The following is a 16002-nucleotide window of genomic DNA, read 5'->3' on the forward strand; positions in this document are numbered from 1 at the left end:
TAATGCGATCCTCGTCGGGACGGGGCTGTTCTCGTGTCTGTTGCGCTGTTTCCTTCCTGTTTGTATTCGCTTTTGTCACGGTGACGGCAGACGGACTCTGTGCGTGAAGGAGAAAGGCCAGTAAATGGCAGTGGTTGCCCCACAGGTGGTTGTCTGTGGGCCTGGGAAGATGAGGAAAGGCTGCTGACAGTTCAGGTGTGAACCACCGGCAGATGACCCCTCCCAGCCCGCCTTCGGGGCTTTGGGCTGCTTTTGGGTGTCGGTTGCTCGCTAAGACCAGATGCATCAGATGCTCGTGTGGAGATCTCCTCCTCTGCTTTGGGCCTGGGGCTTGCATCCCAGCACAGGAAGGCTGAGCACTGACTCTGGAGAGAAGTAGTCAGGAACTTGGTTAGCTTCTTGGTGTGACAGAGGGTAGGGACGAGGGACATCCTGATGACACGCCCTGTTTTCATGGTAGGCCCCTGGGAGCAGGGAACAAGCAGCGAGATCCCAGTGTCATGCTGGGTGAGGTGGCTTTTGCCACCAGTGAATATTCGGTGCCTGCTGCGTTTTCTCAGAATGTCCATAGTCATGTTTTGTCTTCCCAGTTCTGTGTTGATCTGGCTGGGGATGAGCTCTAGGTCTAGTTTCCTTGGGATTTCTTGCACCTGGCGTTGCTGGTGAGTCTGACTGTTCGTCATTAGTGGGTCATGTGTGATTTCCTCTCTGCATCCTTCCAGGGTTGCATGAGTAGGCCTGTCCCCTTGGGCCTTGTCGGTGTGAGATGTGTGTCTTTCCTCAGTTCTAGAAAAATGCTTTGCACAGCTTTTCTTTCTGTGGAGCTCTTGACATGGACATGGGGTCTTTTGTCTCCTCAGATGGCTCCTTCTGTGTTTTCCAGCTTTGATTTCTTCTTTAGCACTTTACTTTCTTGCTGTTCATTCTATATCATGATGATTTTACTTTTGACAGTTTTTTGCATACCTAATATCTCCAGTTAGTTTATTTAGTTATATTTTGTCTTGTCCTTCAAAGGACATTAGATTCTTTTATAGTCTGTTGTTTTAAAAAAATTTTTAATGTTTATTTTATTTTTGAGTGAGAGAGAGAGAGAGAGAGAGAGAGAGAGACAGAACGCAAGCAGGGGAGGGGCAGAGAGAGGGGAGACACAGAATCCGAACCAGGCTCCAGGCTCTGAGTGGTCAGCACAGAGCCTGATGTGGGTCTCGGACCCACGAACTGTGAGATCATGACCTGAGCTGAAGTTGGACGCTTAACCTTAGACTGAGCCACCCAGGCGCCCCTTCTAATCTGTTGCAAGACCTATTTCCTCAAGTGGGAGTCCTGTTTGGGCTCAGTGCCTCCTGTTTGTGTTGATTTTTCTCCCCGGGTGTGTGCTCATCTCTATTTCCATGGTTTTATATTGCCTGACTGTGAGCTTTGTTGCATTTCCTGTAGCCTGCCTGCGGTGATTGTCGGGAGCCATGGGCACTCCGTGGGGCTGGACTGCTGACTGCCCCATGCTGCTGGGCCTCCATAGCTGCCGCATGATTCCTGCTCTAGGATCGCCGGGGCTGGGCATCCCCTGACTCCTGTGTCTCAGAGTGTGGGCCTCACCCCTCCCAGACTTGCTGGCCCTGACTTGATTTCCATGTTTTGCAGTATTCTTGTATATGTCCCAAAACTTAAAAAAAAAAACAACTTTTTTTTAATAATTAGGAATTCACAGGAAGCTGCAAAAGTAGTACAGAGAGACCCCCATATATCCTTCACCCGGTCTCTCCGGCTGCATTTTATGCAGCCTAGAGCACAATGTCGATTTCTGTGAACACCCAGCACCAAACAGCTCCCCAGGGTCCCTCTTTATCCCTAACCACCCTGTCCCCAGCCCCTGTTCTCTGTCTCCACAGTCACGTCACGTCAGGTGTTCTGTAAGAAGGTGGGGACTTTGAGAGCGGCTCAGCTCCAATGAGACTGGCCACGTTGTGTCAGTGGCTCCTTCCTTTTCATGTTGCAGGGTTTTCTGTGGTGTGGATGTCCCAGAACTTAACCACTCACAGATTGAATGGCTTTTGGGGGTTTCCATTTGGGGGCTGTTACAATAAAGTTGCTCTGGATATTTATGTACAGAATTTTTTTGGACAAATTTTCATTTCTCTGGATTAAATATCCAGGAGTACAATTGCGGGGTCATATGTTAGTTCGATATTTAGCTTTATAAGTTAACTGCCAAACCAGATTCCAGACAGGCTACGACATTTTACATTCCCGGAAGCAAGGTATATGAGCAGTCAAACTTCTCACATCGTTGCTGGCGTTTGGCATTGCCGCTAGTTTTTATTGTAGCTGTGATACCTCATCATGGTTTTAGTTTGAACTCCCCTCATGGCTGATGATGTTGGACATCTTTTCCTGTGCTTATTTGACATCTATGTGTCCTTTTTGGTGAAATGTCTCTCATACCTCTTGCCCATCTTACAACTAATTGTTTAGTGAGCTTTCAGAGTTCTGGGTGTGGGCTCTTTGCCATGGATCGGTTTACAGACTTTTCGCTCTTTCTGTGGCTCGTCTTCACCCTCTTATTAGGGTTTTCCCCGGAGCAGAAGTTTTTCCTTCTGACCAAATCCACATCGTCAGTGTTTCTTTTACAGCCTGTGCTTCTGGCATCGTGTCTTTGAACTCTCCACCTAGCCCTGGGTAACAAGATTTTCTGTAGTTTTTAAGAGAGTTTTTTATTTTTATGTGAACTTTAGATATATGGTCCATTTTTAGTGTTTGTATTAGATACCAGGTTCAGGGTGATGTTCGTTATTTTTGCCTGCCATTTTTTGGCTTACCATTATCCGTTTTTAAATGCATGTCTGAAATTTTATATTATTTGTTTATCTCCTTGAAATTATACTTTTATTCTGTTCCTACTTCCAGGATTTTATTCCAGTATGTATATTTTTATTCTTGAGGCTCTTTTATTGTCACTCTAACATATTCCTCTAAGGAAAACAAAGGCAAATGAAATTTAACTTGAAGAAATTTCTTGACTGTGCAGGCTTATCCAAATGTTAGTTGTGCACTGAATTAGTATAATTGTTAGTGGTGTGCAGTTGATTGTCACACGTATCATTTTGGTCAGTTGTAAGGACAGAGGACCAAAGACTTTTGAGACTTCAGAAATGGATTTCCTGAAGACCACCCCTGCCTGCTGCACACCTGGAAGCTTCCTCTGTGTCTGAGCTCCGATGGGAGGAAGGAGGACACAGTGACGTAGCAACAAGATGAGCTGTGCCGGTGGGGTCACCGAAGTCCCCTCTGATATGGAGCCTCCTGGCTCCAGACCTGGCTTCTCCTGCCCCTGGGGTTCCCTGCCCCGCAAACCCAGTTCAGTCTTATTTGGTTTTCTTAGGAGACCATGTTTTATTGAAAATTGTTTTAAAATCAATCATTCCAGTGATGAGTGTTGCAGGCTTGTGATAATAAACCCATTTTCTTTGTAAGAGTTAAAACTGAAGGTGTGTTCTCACCACACGGCCTATGTCCCTTGACAGCAGGCTCTCTCTTATGCAGTGTTGGTACCGTCAGAAAACGCCAGCACGGGGTTAGACTTGTTCGCTGTTGAGCAGAGAAAGTGGAACCTTTTTCCCTTGCATTGAAGCGCTCGTTACTGTGTCCTGTGTTGCAGACCAGGACACTAGTCTAGTTGAATTGTGCCTCAGCATGGTGGTCCCCTAGCCTTCTTTTGTGTTGCTGTCCCCACATTCTCCCTGTCCACTTTCACACAGCCACTGGTATTCTCTAGGTTCTGGAAAAAAGATGTGGCCTTGCTCTTGGAGCCCTCAGCATGGTTAGAGAGGCAGTTCTGAATGACAGAGTTGTGCAGGTCCTTGTTAGTTGCCCCTGGAATTAAGTGTCTGGAAGGAGAGAGCTCACACTGAGCCAACATGGGCCTGGCTGGTGGCTCAGGGAGTGGCCTCCAGGCAGAACTGGAGAGGCGACGTGGAGTGCTGGGGGCAGGGAGGGCCAGCAAGAGCCAAACCCCGTTGTGTCTGTGGCGATGCGGGTAACCTTCTTCACAGCCCATGACTGCCCCTCTGCGTGGGGGAGGCCTAAGCTGCCTGGGTGCTCAAGGCTCTGTCATAGCAGTGGGCACCCCTCCGTGAAGTCAGACACTATCCTGCCTGCATGGGAAGCAGATCGTGTCTCTTTTATCTTTTTTGCTTTTGTCTGATAGTAGAGCCCTGGTAGTCTAGAATCTTCACCCAAGTTCAGCAGCTCTTGATTTTTTTTTTCTTTCAGATTTTCAGAAATAATATCTTAAAGATTTTGGGCCCAAGTGAGAATTAGCCTCATATGAATGTTTACTCCTCAGGTTTAATTTTTGCTTCCTGTTTCTGTATACTGTAAAATCATCTTTTGCATTTGCCTATATTAGCTGGTGGAGGCGGAGAGTTACTGTGGCTGCACATTCTGCGTGGTAGTTTGTAGGAGACAGAAAAGAACATTCTCTGACTCTTGTGTTCCAGCAGTGACTTCAGAGACAGATCTGGTATGTTTGAGAGAGACTGAAGAATTTTACAGAGCTGACAAGTTACATGTGGGTAGTAACTGTGTGCCGAGGGCAGGTTAATTGTGGAGGTGGTGGGGAAGAGGGTAGGGCTGGGAGAGGAAGGAAGGGCGCTCCAGGGCTGAGCCACATTCCCAGCCAAGCTACAAGCACACAGGGTCGCTGAGCCATGTAAGTCCCCTTGGGCTGTCAGCCACTGGCCATGCTCCCAAGCAGGCTCACTTTTTTTAATTTTAATTTTTATTTATTTATTAAAAAAAAATGTTTTTAACGTTTATTTATTTTTGAGAGACAGAGTATGAGCAGGGGAGGGGCAGAGAGAAAGGAAGGCACAGAATCCGAAGCAGACTCCAGGCTCCGAGCCGTCAACAGAGTTCTACGCGGGGCCTGAACTCATGAACCGAGAGATCACGACCTAGGCCGAAGTCGGACGCCCAACCGACTGAGCCACCCAGGCGCCCCAAGCAGGTTCACTTTTAAGGGCCGGGGCATCGAGCGCATTCACGTTGTCGTGCAGCCGTCCCTCCGACTGTCCCCAGAACGTGTTCATCTTCCCAGACTGGACTCTGTCCTGTTACACATGGACCCTCCCCTCCCCCAACCCCACCCCACCACCCCCCTCCATGTCTGTGGCTCTGACTCCTCCAGGACCTCCTGTGAGTGTCCACTCCTACAGGATGTGTCCCCCTGTGACGGGCTGATCTCACTCAGCATGGTGTCCTCACTCAGCGCAGTGTCCTCCAGGTTCATCCACGTTGTAGCAGGTGTTGGGATTTCCCTCCTTTTTAAGGCTAATATTCTGTGGTGTGGCCGGAGCACATTTTGTTTATCCTTTCACCTGTCAGCGGACCCTTGGGTTGCTTCTGCCCCATGGCTGTTGTGAATGACACTGCCATGAACAGTTGTGTACAAATAGCTCTTTGAGATTCTGTTTTCAATTCTTTTAGGTATATATCCAGAGTGGGATTGCTGGATCACATGGTAATTCTATGTTTAGCTTTTTGAGAAACTGCCCAACTGTTCTCCACAGCGACTCTGCCATTTTATGTTCCCACCAACAGTGCACAAGGGTTCTAATTTCTTCATGTCCTTTTCAACATTTGTTTTCTGTGTGTGTGTGTGTGTGTGTGTGTGTGTGTTTAATTGAGGTATAATAGACAGTTTTTGGTTTTTATAGTAGCCATCCTAATGGTGTGAGGAGATACTATGGTTTTGATTTGCATTTTCCTGATGATTAGTGATGTTGAACATCTTTTCATGTTGAATGTCTTCTTTGGAGAACTGTGTAGTCAGATGCTTTGCCCATTTTTTAATCAGGTGGTTTGTTTTGTTGCTGAATTGTAGGAGTTCTTTATGTATTCTGGATATTAATCGCTTATCAGATATGTGATATGCAAATACTTTCTCCCATTCTATATAGGTTGCGTGTTCATTCTGTTGATTGTATCCTTTGATGAACAGAAATTTTTAATTTTGAAGAAGTCTAATTTATCTGATTTTTCTTTTGTTGCCTGTGCTTTTGGTATCATATCCAAGAAATCACTGCAAAATCCAGTGTCATGAAGCTTTTCCTGTGTTTTCTTCTAAGAGTTTTAGAGTTTTTTTTACAGTTCAGGTCGTTGGTCCATTCTGAACTAATGTTTGCGTGTAGCGGCTGGTGAGAGTCCGGCTCTATTGTTTTGCATGTGGAGATCCTGTTTCCCAGCACTGTTGAAGGATGCTTCTTTCTTCACTGTTATTGCCCTTACTGCGTGCGTAACAAAACTTGGTTAAATGGAATTTGATATGAAGTCCAAGTATTTCGAGGCTGCAGGTGATTTTAGGGAAGTGGATGGAGGGGAGAGGGTTAGCTGTGTCTAGGCAGTCTGGAGCTAAGGCAACATTGCTAATCAGGATGAGGGCTGACGACAGTGCTGCAGGCTGCCAGAGTCTTGGAAGGCTGAGACTGAAAACAGATTTAGGAGATTGGTAAAACTGTGAGCAAAAGATAAGTTAAAAAATGTAGCATGGGTATCTGTTGTGCCATTGGGGTTGGGGAGGATGTTGCAAGGGCAGCCTTGAAAATGATAGGCCGTGAAAGCACTTCCATAACCAATACGTTTACCTAAATCAGGTGTTAGCAGACTCTTCCTGTGGAGGACCAGGTAGACAACATTTCAGGGCTTGTGTGCCACATACAGTCACTGTCGCTGCTTCTCTCTACTCCTCCTCCTCCTCGTTCTTGTCAACACCATTTTGAGCTTGCAGATGCTGGCCCACGTCATCCAAGGGGTGTCCTGGCACACGTGCACCAGCGCCAGGCCCTCTGATGGCGGCAGGCTTTGTACTTTATCTTCTTTCTTGGTCAAGGCAAGTTTATGGGGGAAAGGAACGGTGTTTTGGGGGCATGTTGTTTCAGTGACGATCTGCTTGTGTGTAATTACAGTTATTAATTGTCTTTGTTTTCAAGCATGCAACCAGTAAGGATCCCAGAGAAGTTCGAGAAGCTCGAGATCATGAGGAGCCAAAAGAGGAGATCAACAAAAACCTTTCTGATTTTGGACGACAGCAGCTTTTACCCCCCTTCCCACCCCTTCATCAATCACTACCTCAAAATCAGTGCTACGTGGCCACCACAAAGTCACAGACAGGTAATAGGGAGACCTGACAACTGGCTCTGCTCTCTGAGTGTGTGTGCTGAACCCGCACCTCTCGAAACTAGAAACTTGTTGACTGTGAATGCATATGTGCTGTAGGGGAGTGGGGTCAGGGTCGACGGGCCCTTCTCTGCTCACCCGTAAACCTGCAGAGGGATGTCAGACCTCTGTTCTGAAACCCGTTGAATCCCGATGTTGCTTTCTATGCCTGTTATCGATCTCAAAATGAAGATTGTTTTCATTAAGTCTTGCCCCCCCCTTGTTCTGATTGGATAGAAGACCTTAGATTTGAGAACTTCCCCCTGCCCCCCACTTTATAAGTTAAGTGCTGTTGGAAACAGCAGTGTGCTGGGGAGACCTTTGGGTTAAGGTTGTAGAGAAGGGTGGTTTGATTCTGTGATCAGCCACTTCCCGTGGGCATTTCTCACTCATTTGAGCTTCTGTCCATGGTCAATTGAGGGAGTAGGTGAACATTTGATCTCTTATCCAGGCCTCTGCAGGAGGTGGGGCTGCAGGAGCGGCCCCACAGGGAGTATACTGGGGTGAGCGTGTCTCGAGCAAGGGGCCTCCCTCTGGAGCCTCTGAGACACCCACAGTTCCTACAGAGATGAGGTGACTCTCCCCAGTGCAGAAAGGACCTTTCTGTGAGGTTGTCCTGTATATCAGGCACTTCTGATGTCACCTCCTGGGAAGGGGACAAAACCACAACTTCTGTGCCTGGGAGTGTCTCCTGCAGAGGGAAGTACCACCGTGGCCGTCTTGCCTTATCACAGGACAGATGGTGCACCTGTCAGTGTCATAGGAGTTGCAGAAAGCCTGCCGGGGTGGGGTGGGGGGTGCTCCTTGCCTCTGGTCAGGTCTGCTGGGATGAGTGGGGCACGTGTGGATACAGCCCTCTGTGACCTTGTCCAGGTAGACCGCCTCTGTCTGCTTTCTTCTTCAGACCTCGTTCCTTCCTCTGCCCCGTTGTGCTATCTTCCCTGAGGGGGAGTGGGGGGGGTGGGCGGAGTGTTGAAGCCGGTCTTTTCTCTCCATCAGTATTTTAAATTACTGTGGTGCTGGCCCCAGAGCTTCGTTCCTTTCCCATCCTGTTGTAGCACAAACAGGAAGGCCAAGCAGACTCAGTGGCTGCAAAGTGGATCTTACTCTCCGTCTCAGCTTGGGCACAGCTGTGCCTGGCACCAGTCACCCCGTTCTAGCACAGGAAGGACAGAGCCGTGTTTCCTTGTGACCAGTTATGCGCTCAGAGCACCCAGTGGGGTGCAGGGCTGCGTGGATGACTGTCTCAAGTGTCCTGTGTGCCCCTTGGCCTAGGGCTGAGGCACGCCTGGTGTCCTCAATGCCACATGTGGGGCTGTCTGCATGACCCTTACTGTGGCATAGTTTACGCTCTTGTATGCTTTTCCAATGCTCTTTTCCTCTGCTTTGTGGAACAAAAATGGAATGGAATAGAGGTTTTATATCCCTTTAGAAGAGTGGTTTTCAGATTTTTTTTTAAAGCCTAGAACTTAAAAAGAAAAAAATTATTATAGACAGCCTCATTCTGTTTTGTTTTTTTTTTAAATTTTTAATGTCTATTTATTTTTGGAGAGAGAGAAACAGAGTGTGGGGAGGGGAGGGGCAGAGAGAGAGGGAGACACAGAATCTGAAGCAGGCTCCAGACTCTGTTGGCACAGAGCCGGATGCGGGGCTCGAACCCATGAACCATGAGACCATGACCTGAGCCGAAGTTGGATGCTTAACTGACTGAGCCACCTGGGGCCGCAACAGCCTCATTCTATAAAACAAGTCAACCTGGAGCTGCTTTATTCAGAACAGGCTTAGGAGTCCTCAGTCCCCAGGAGCCCCAGCTGTTGTCTGGAAACCTCAGACCCCCAGACGTTTGCTTTTTCCTGTCCTGTGTCTCCCTTGACCTCGTGTACCTATGTGGTTTGCTTCACATACTTCTTTCCCTTCGGTTGGTGGACTGTTTGGTGAGGTGGAAGGTGCTGGGAAACGGTCCAGGGAATGACGGTGGCCTATGCTGCATGGCCACACTCTCTTTAGAGGCGGACACATCTAGAGACTGTGCCGTGTGCTCCTCGTCGTGGGTGAGGAGCAGAGTCTCAGGGAGGCAGACTGGACCCATCTCCAGTGATGGGCAGCAAGGCTGCCTTCCCCCCTTCAGCCTCCCTCGTGCAGCCGCACCGGTACTAGAGACGGGACCGTCCAGAGGCAGGGGACCAAGTGTGGAGGGTGCTCCAGGGCCCTGTTGCTGGTGGGCGGTGGGTTTGCCCTTACACTTAGGCCTGCTTGCTGTGGGCTCATAGTGTTTGCCGTGCACAGGGCTGAGTGTTTATTGTGAGCAAAACAAATGATCTGTAAAGTCTTAGCAGCTTTCTCTGTGCCACTTGAAACAAGAAATGCCTGTCACTTTTGTGGCAAGCTGATGATTTTGGTAATCAGAATTTGTGAATTATCACCTACCTTTAAAAAACATTTGAATGGTATTTCTTTTTCCTCTCTTGTCCCCTTTTGACTTTTTTTTTTTTTTTAGCTTGCTTGCCTTTTGTTTTAGCAGCTGCAGTATCTCGGAAGAAAAAACGAAGAATGGGAACCTATAGCCTGGTTCCTAAGAAAAAGACCAAAGTATTAAAACAGAGGACGGTGATTGAGATGTTTAAGAGTATAACTCATTCCACTGTGGGCTCTAAGGTAAGGCGTGCCTGGTTGGTTGCACACGTGCTTGGAAACCCACGTCTCTGTCAGGACCTCTTTGGCCACGAGAGTACCATGTGAGGTTGTCGGTAATTTGATGACCTCGGTCCATTTTGGAGGAACCTAGGCTCTGAGGTGCCTCGCTCTGGGGTACAGCCTCCTGCCCAGTGCTCCCTGCCCCCTCATCCTTTCCTCCTTCCTGGCCCTTCCCCCAGCGGCAGGGTCTCTGCATCCCACCCCACAGGCCACACCCTGGCAGCAGTTGGCAGGTTGCTCTTGATGCTGGGGTTCTGAGTGACAGATGTGCCCTTGCCCGTGTTCCAGGGCGACAAGGACCTGGGCGCCAGCACCCTCCACGTGAATGGGGAGAGCTTGGAGCTGGACTCGGAGGAGGACGAGTCGGAGGAGCTGGATGAGGACGAGGACCAGGGGGCCGAGCAGGCCGCCGCGTTCCCCACGGAGGACAGCAGGACCTCTAAGGGGGTTGTGCCAGAGGCCGACCGCACCCAGAAGGTAGGCCCTTCTCCCCTCTCAGGGAGGGGCTTACGGTCCTGAGAGGGGCAGTCTGGCCCTCTCAGCCCCAGTCATTTCCCTGTTTCCTTCTTCTTCTCTCTCTCTTTTTTAAAAAGTTTATTTATTTTGAGAGAGAGGGAGAGAGGGAGAGAATCCTGAGCAGGCCCTGCTCTGTCCGGGCCCTGGGATCATGACCTGAGTGGAGATCCAGAGTCTGACGCGCAACCCACTGAGCCACCCTGGCACCCCTTCCCTGTTTTCTTCTGACTTAGGTCTTTGCATTCTATTTCTCGAAGTTTTGGACTTATTTTCATCAGATGAGTGTTTGTCTTCTTGTACAGCACTCTCTGAAGTAAATGTCTGGAGCTTCTTTGGGCTCTGGATGGACAGGAATACACTGATGGCAGACTGCGTGCCAGTGGTGGCTGCTTATCGCTGGCCTTGGCGTGACCGACCTTGAGAAGTCCTAGGTGCGCCACAGGTGCGGTGTTCCTGCAGGGGAGGTGCTGACACCGGGAGGCCTCTCTTGTCCTGGTTGGAGTGAGCAATCGGCAGGCTGCCGACCGGGCCTGTGGAGCGGTTATGTGCAGTCCGCTAACACCGGCTGTATCCTGGTGTGCCGGGCGTGTCCTCGTCAGACGCAATTCCTCCGTGTCCACCCAAGGACGTGCTCTGGGAGGTGGCAGCACGCCAGCTCAGTCACAGGGCACTGCGTGCAGGCAGCCCCGGAGCTCAGCACCGGGCAGAGTCTCCGGGGGCACTGGGCGCAGAGCCGGGCAGAACCCAGTTCCTGAGCAGATGCTGACTTGTGGGCCTGCGTTATGCTCGTAGTTCTGAGGGGGATGAAGTAGAGGAGGAGGGCCAGGAGGGGTTGAGAATCAGGCGGTCACAGATGGGTGTGATCCTGCTGATCTGTGTATCCTACTTTTTGGAGAGAACTTTGGACCATCTTTATATAAGATGGGCTGTCGTATCTGATGAGGTTTCTAAAACTTGTGGTAGGCAGAGAAGTGCCAGGTGAGTTCATTGAAAAAATGACCTGTTTGAAATCTATAATTTTGCTGATCATCTTTTTACACTTTGAGTCAACGTGTTGTGCTGTGTAGATACAGCCTTTGGCACGTGTAAAGTATGTCCCTCCAGCTTTCAGAGTTTTGGGAGTTTCTTTTCTTGTATCAGAAGCCACGGCTACTAGTCTGTCTCTTTATGATTTCTGGGTTCTGTGTTCTAATTACGATAAGCGGATCTTTCTTAATGGTGATTTTGAATAAGTTAATGTGAGCTGTCTTATACTTCATTGGTCTCATTCTTTATAAATATTTGACTCATACATTTGATTTGGGATAAAATATGAGGTAGATACATTCAAAATGGGTGTATTTTATGGTATATAAATTCTATCTCAATAAAGCTTTTTAGACAAAATGTGAGGTCAGGGTCCCATAGCTTCCCTCAAAATGGTTAGCCACACGATGTCAACACCATTTATTGACTGATGTTTCTTTCCCCCGTTGATTTGAAATGCCACCTTTATCGAACACCATATGGCATACGGAGTTAACTCTGTTTCTGGATTCTCTCTCTGTCTCTCTTTTTTAAGATTTTATTTTTAAGTGATCTCTACATCCCATGTGGGGCTCGAACTCACATCCCCAAGATCAGAAGTCGCACACTTCACCAACTGAGCCAGCCAGACACCCCGTGGATTCTGTTTTTGATTGAGGTTCTCCTCTTCCAGGGAGAATCTAGACACTGACTAACAGCAAATAACTCTACACATTGATACAAAGGAACAAAATTAACTGGATATCAAGCCAACAAAAAGAATCAGGAAACAAGTGGAAGCAGAATCAAGAGGAAAGTGTGGCCAAGTGGAAAGCAAAATAGGATGACAGGAACAAATCTAAATAGATCGGCAATGCTAATACACAGTAATAGGGTTCTTATGTGAAGTGTTCCAGAAAGTAGAGAACGAGGGGAATGGATGCTAGCTTCTTCTGAGGCCAAATTCACTTTTAATCCTAAGTACAATATTGGTGAGATACAACTGTATATTCACATAATAGTGATCATAGAGAAGGTGGGGCTTCCCCCAAGAAGACACTGATTTATGACAGGGAGTCTGTTGATAGGACTTATTAGATTAACAGCTTTAATGAGAAAAACCAGCCTTTTATATATGTTTCTTGGATTTAGGGGATGACCTCATGATTGCCACTGTGACAAGGAATAGTTCACTCATGAGCGTGACTGTACCCGTGTGTTATCACCCAGCTCACAGGCCGGGGCTGTCCTGGCCTCCCCTGTGCGCCCTCCTAGTCACCACAGCCTTGTCTTTGCCCTTGCTGTGCTTTGTGTCAGTGGGGTCATGCACACGATTGTCTTTTTCAGAGTGAGGCTTGTTTCACTCAGTATTATATCTGTTCATTTTCATTGTTACACACAGTGGATTATAAAGTGGTCTGGGGGTCTCAGATCCTTTTAGAGGGTGCATGGGGTCAAAACTATTATTGTAATCATGCTAAGATGCTGTTTACCTTTTTAACTCTTGCTCATCAGAGTTACACGGGGTTTAAACATTTCCCAGTTTAAATTTGTACACTAGTGAATGCTAATAGACATAACCTAGATCAAGAGAAGTGCTTTGTCATTCTCGGTAATTTTTAATAGAGCAAAGGGTTCCTGAGACTGGAACATTCCAGAACCACCACAATACAGTCTTCCTTTGGATGACTGTTCTAATTTATGTGTCCGTTCCACTGTTGATGGATATTTGAGCTGTTTCCAGTTTGGGACCATTACAGATGACATTGCTGTGAGCATTCTCGTGTGTCCCTGGGTGTACACCCACGCTGGGGTTGCCATGTTATGGGAGCAGCGGTAGGCACGGCCACACAGCTCTCCTGCCTGCCGCACAGGAGTGTCCTGCCGCCCTGGCTCGACAGACTTGGTATTGCCCAGGGAGTGTAGTGGTGTTACAGTTCTGATTTGCATTTCCCGAATTTCCCTGAAGCTTGGCTACTTTTTCATATGCTTATTTGCCATTTGGATGCCTTTTTTTGTGAAGTGCCTGTTGAGGACTCAACCACTTACCTGGTTAGTTGTCCTTTTTTAAAAGTCATTTTGTAGGAAATAAGCTCCTGTTGTATGTGTTGCCAACATATCTTCTTTTTTCTTTTTTTTTTAAGTTATTTGTTTATTTATTTTGAGCGAGAGAGACAGCGTGAGCAAGGGAGGGGCAGAGAGAGAAGAGAGAGCGAGCATCCCAAGCAGGTTCCACACTGCCAACGGGGAGCCCGATGTGGGGCTCGAACTCCCGAACCATGAGATCGTGACCTGAGCCAAAATCAGACCGAGCCGCCAGGCGCCCTCCCGACATATCTTTTTCCACTGTGGCTGCCTTTTCACTGATCTGATTGGCATTCCTGTCCTGTCATTTGGGTTGGAAGCCGGTCTCAGGACGTGTCGCACGGCTATCTTGTGCCGCGGTCGTTCGGGGCATTGGTTAGGGGAGGGCTGGACCCTTACCTCCTAGCCCAAGGCCGTAACGGGGCCTGGTGAGTGGAGTCGTGTCCTGTGGCATCAGGGTCTCCTGCTTGCCACCCACCTGCGGAGCCTTTCCCCACCCTGTATGATCTATTCCTGGCTCACTGATGTCTCTGATCCACGTCAGACTTCAGTCATGCCAGCTGGTATACTTTTTTTCCAGTCTCCTCAGGTTTTCATCTTGTGCTTCACTTCTTGGCAACCATCACACGTGCAGTTACCAGACAACCCCTATGTAGTAATGCTTATCGCTTCCTTTGTAGCCACTTTACATGAGTTTCGGAAGAACTGGAATCGACTCTGTTGTTATTCTGCCTATTTCAACTGGCAGTTTCATTGCTCAATCTTTAAAAAATAGAAACTACCTAATGGCATATAAAGATAATTTATATTAAATAAACCTGACTAAAGATATCAGAGTCTTTCCAAGGAAGGTTACTTAGTGGTGAGCATTTTAAAACATTTCTAATAAAAGAGGGAGGGATTGGTCCTTTCCCCGCTAACATGAACACTGCAGTGGTTTATCATTCTTGCTGTGATGCTATAAGATGAGAACTAGAAGGAAACATTAATATTTAAAGGGACAAAGGAGAAGAGTTTGCCAAGAATATAATCATCTGTCTAAAGAATTCAAGAAAATCAGCTGAGGAACCGTTATAACTAGTGAGTCGAACTTACATGTAATTAAGACCTAAAACCATTCATTTTCTTGTGTGGTTGCAATAGCCAGTTAGAAAATGTAATGATAGCAATATCAATAATACCAGTAATGCCAGGGTGGTTGGGTGGCTCAGATGATTAAGCGTCCGACTTTGGCTCAGGTCATGATCTCACAGTTCCTAAGTTCGAGCCCCGTGTTGGACTCTGAGCTTTGAGCCTGGAGCCTGCTTTGGATTCTGTATCTCCCTCTCTCTGTGCCCCTCATCCACTTGTGTTTTCTCCCCAGCCCCTCAAAAATAAATAAATAAACATTTTAAAAAATACCAGTAATTTCTAGGAGTATTTTTTAGCTTTTCTAGATAGAAAATGTCAGGCTATGCAAATATACAGGTAATAGTGAACAATTGCCAACACTTGACCAATCTTGTGTATCCCCACACACATGGATTGTCTTGAAGAAGATATTTGCCAATGGATCTTTAAAACAAAAGGACTCTTTGAAAAACAAAAACCATAGGATCCCACCTAAAACTGTAAGTTTTCAATATCACCAGGGTACTTAGTAATACATTTAATGGGAAATGTCTGTTACCTGGAAGAGAAAAACTGAAACTTTGCTGAAAGAGGTTGAAAAAGAGACATAGGTTCACAGAAAGACCTATTAATTTCCTGAGAAAAAAGGCATTGTTTGTCTGAGTGAAGACTCTTTACTTGCCTGAGTGAAGACCCCATTGTTTGTCTGAGGGAACACCTGTTACTTGTCTGAGGGAAGACCGTTGGTTTTTCTGAGCAAAGACGTTGTTTGTCTGAGGGAAGAACCGGTGTTTGAGGGAGGACCTGTTACTTGTGTGAGGGAAAACCCTTTGTTTGTCTGAGGGAAAACCTGTTACTTCTCTCAGGGAAGACTCTTTCCTTGTCTGAGGGAAGACCTGTTGTTTGTCTAAGGGAAACCCATGGTTTGTCTCAGGAAAAACCCACTGTTTGTTGGAGGGAAGACCCTCTACTTGTCTGGGGGAGGACCCTCTATTTGAGGCAAAAGCTTTTATTTGCTGAGGGAAGACCCATCGTTTGTCTGAGAGACGACCTTTTACTTGTCTGAGGAAAGACCCTTGTTTGTCTGAGGAAAGACCTTTTACTTGTCTAAGGAAAGATCCTTTACTTGTCTGAGGGAAGACCCATTGTTTGGGGGAAGAACCAGTGTTTGAGGGAAGACCTGTTACTTGTCTGAAGGAAGACCCTTTCCTTATCTGAGGGAAGAACTGTTACTTGTCTGAGGGAGGACGACTCCTTAGTTGTCAGAGGAAAGACCTGTTACTTGTCTGAGGGAAGACCCTTTGTTTTTCTGAGCAAAGACCCATTGTTTGAGGAAAGATCCATTGTTTGAGGGAAGACCTGTTACTTGCTGAGGGA

At 47.4% G+C, this 16002-nt stretch overlaps 1 protein-coding gene across 5 annotated transcripts in view; it reads left to right on the forward strand.

Moving 5' to 3' along the window:
- The window catches only part of EHMT1 (euchromatic histone lysine methyltransferase 1), a 125766-nt gene that overhangs the window by 48025 nt on the left and 61739 nt on the right, over positions 1-16002 (forward strand). For 3 of the 5 annotated variants that reach the window (XM_049632660.1, XM_049632651.1, XM_049632664.1), the window contains exons 4-6: positions 6990-7170; positions 9713-9870; positions 10198-10386. In XM_049632660.1, coding sequence (XP_049488617.1) covers positions 6990-7170; positions 9713-9870; positions 10198-10386 — 528 coding nt within the window. The remainder of the gene's footprint in view (positions 1-6989; positions 7171-9712; positions 9871-10197; positions 10387-16002) is intronic. The other 2 variants (XM_049632658.1, XM_049632653.1) reach the window with 2 other exon arrangements.

Source organism: Panthera uncia, chromosome D4 (assembly GCF_023721935.1).
Source record: "Panthera uncia isolate 11264 chromosome D4, Puncia_PCG_1.0, whole genome shotgun sequence".
NCBI classification, from domain to species: domain Eukaryota; kingdom Metazoa; phylum Chordata; class Mammalia; order Carnivora; family Felidae; genus Panthera; species Panthera uncia.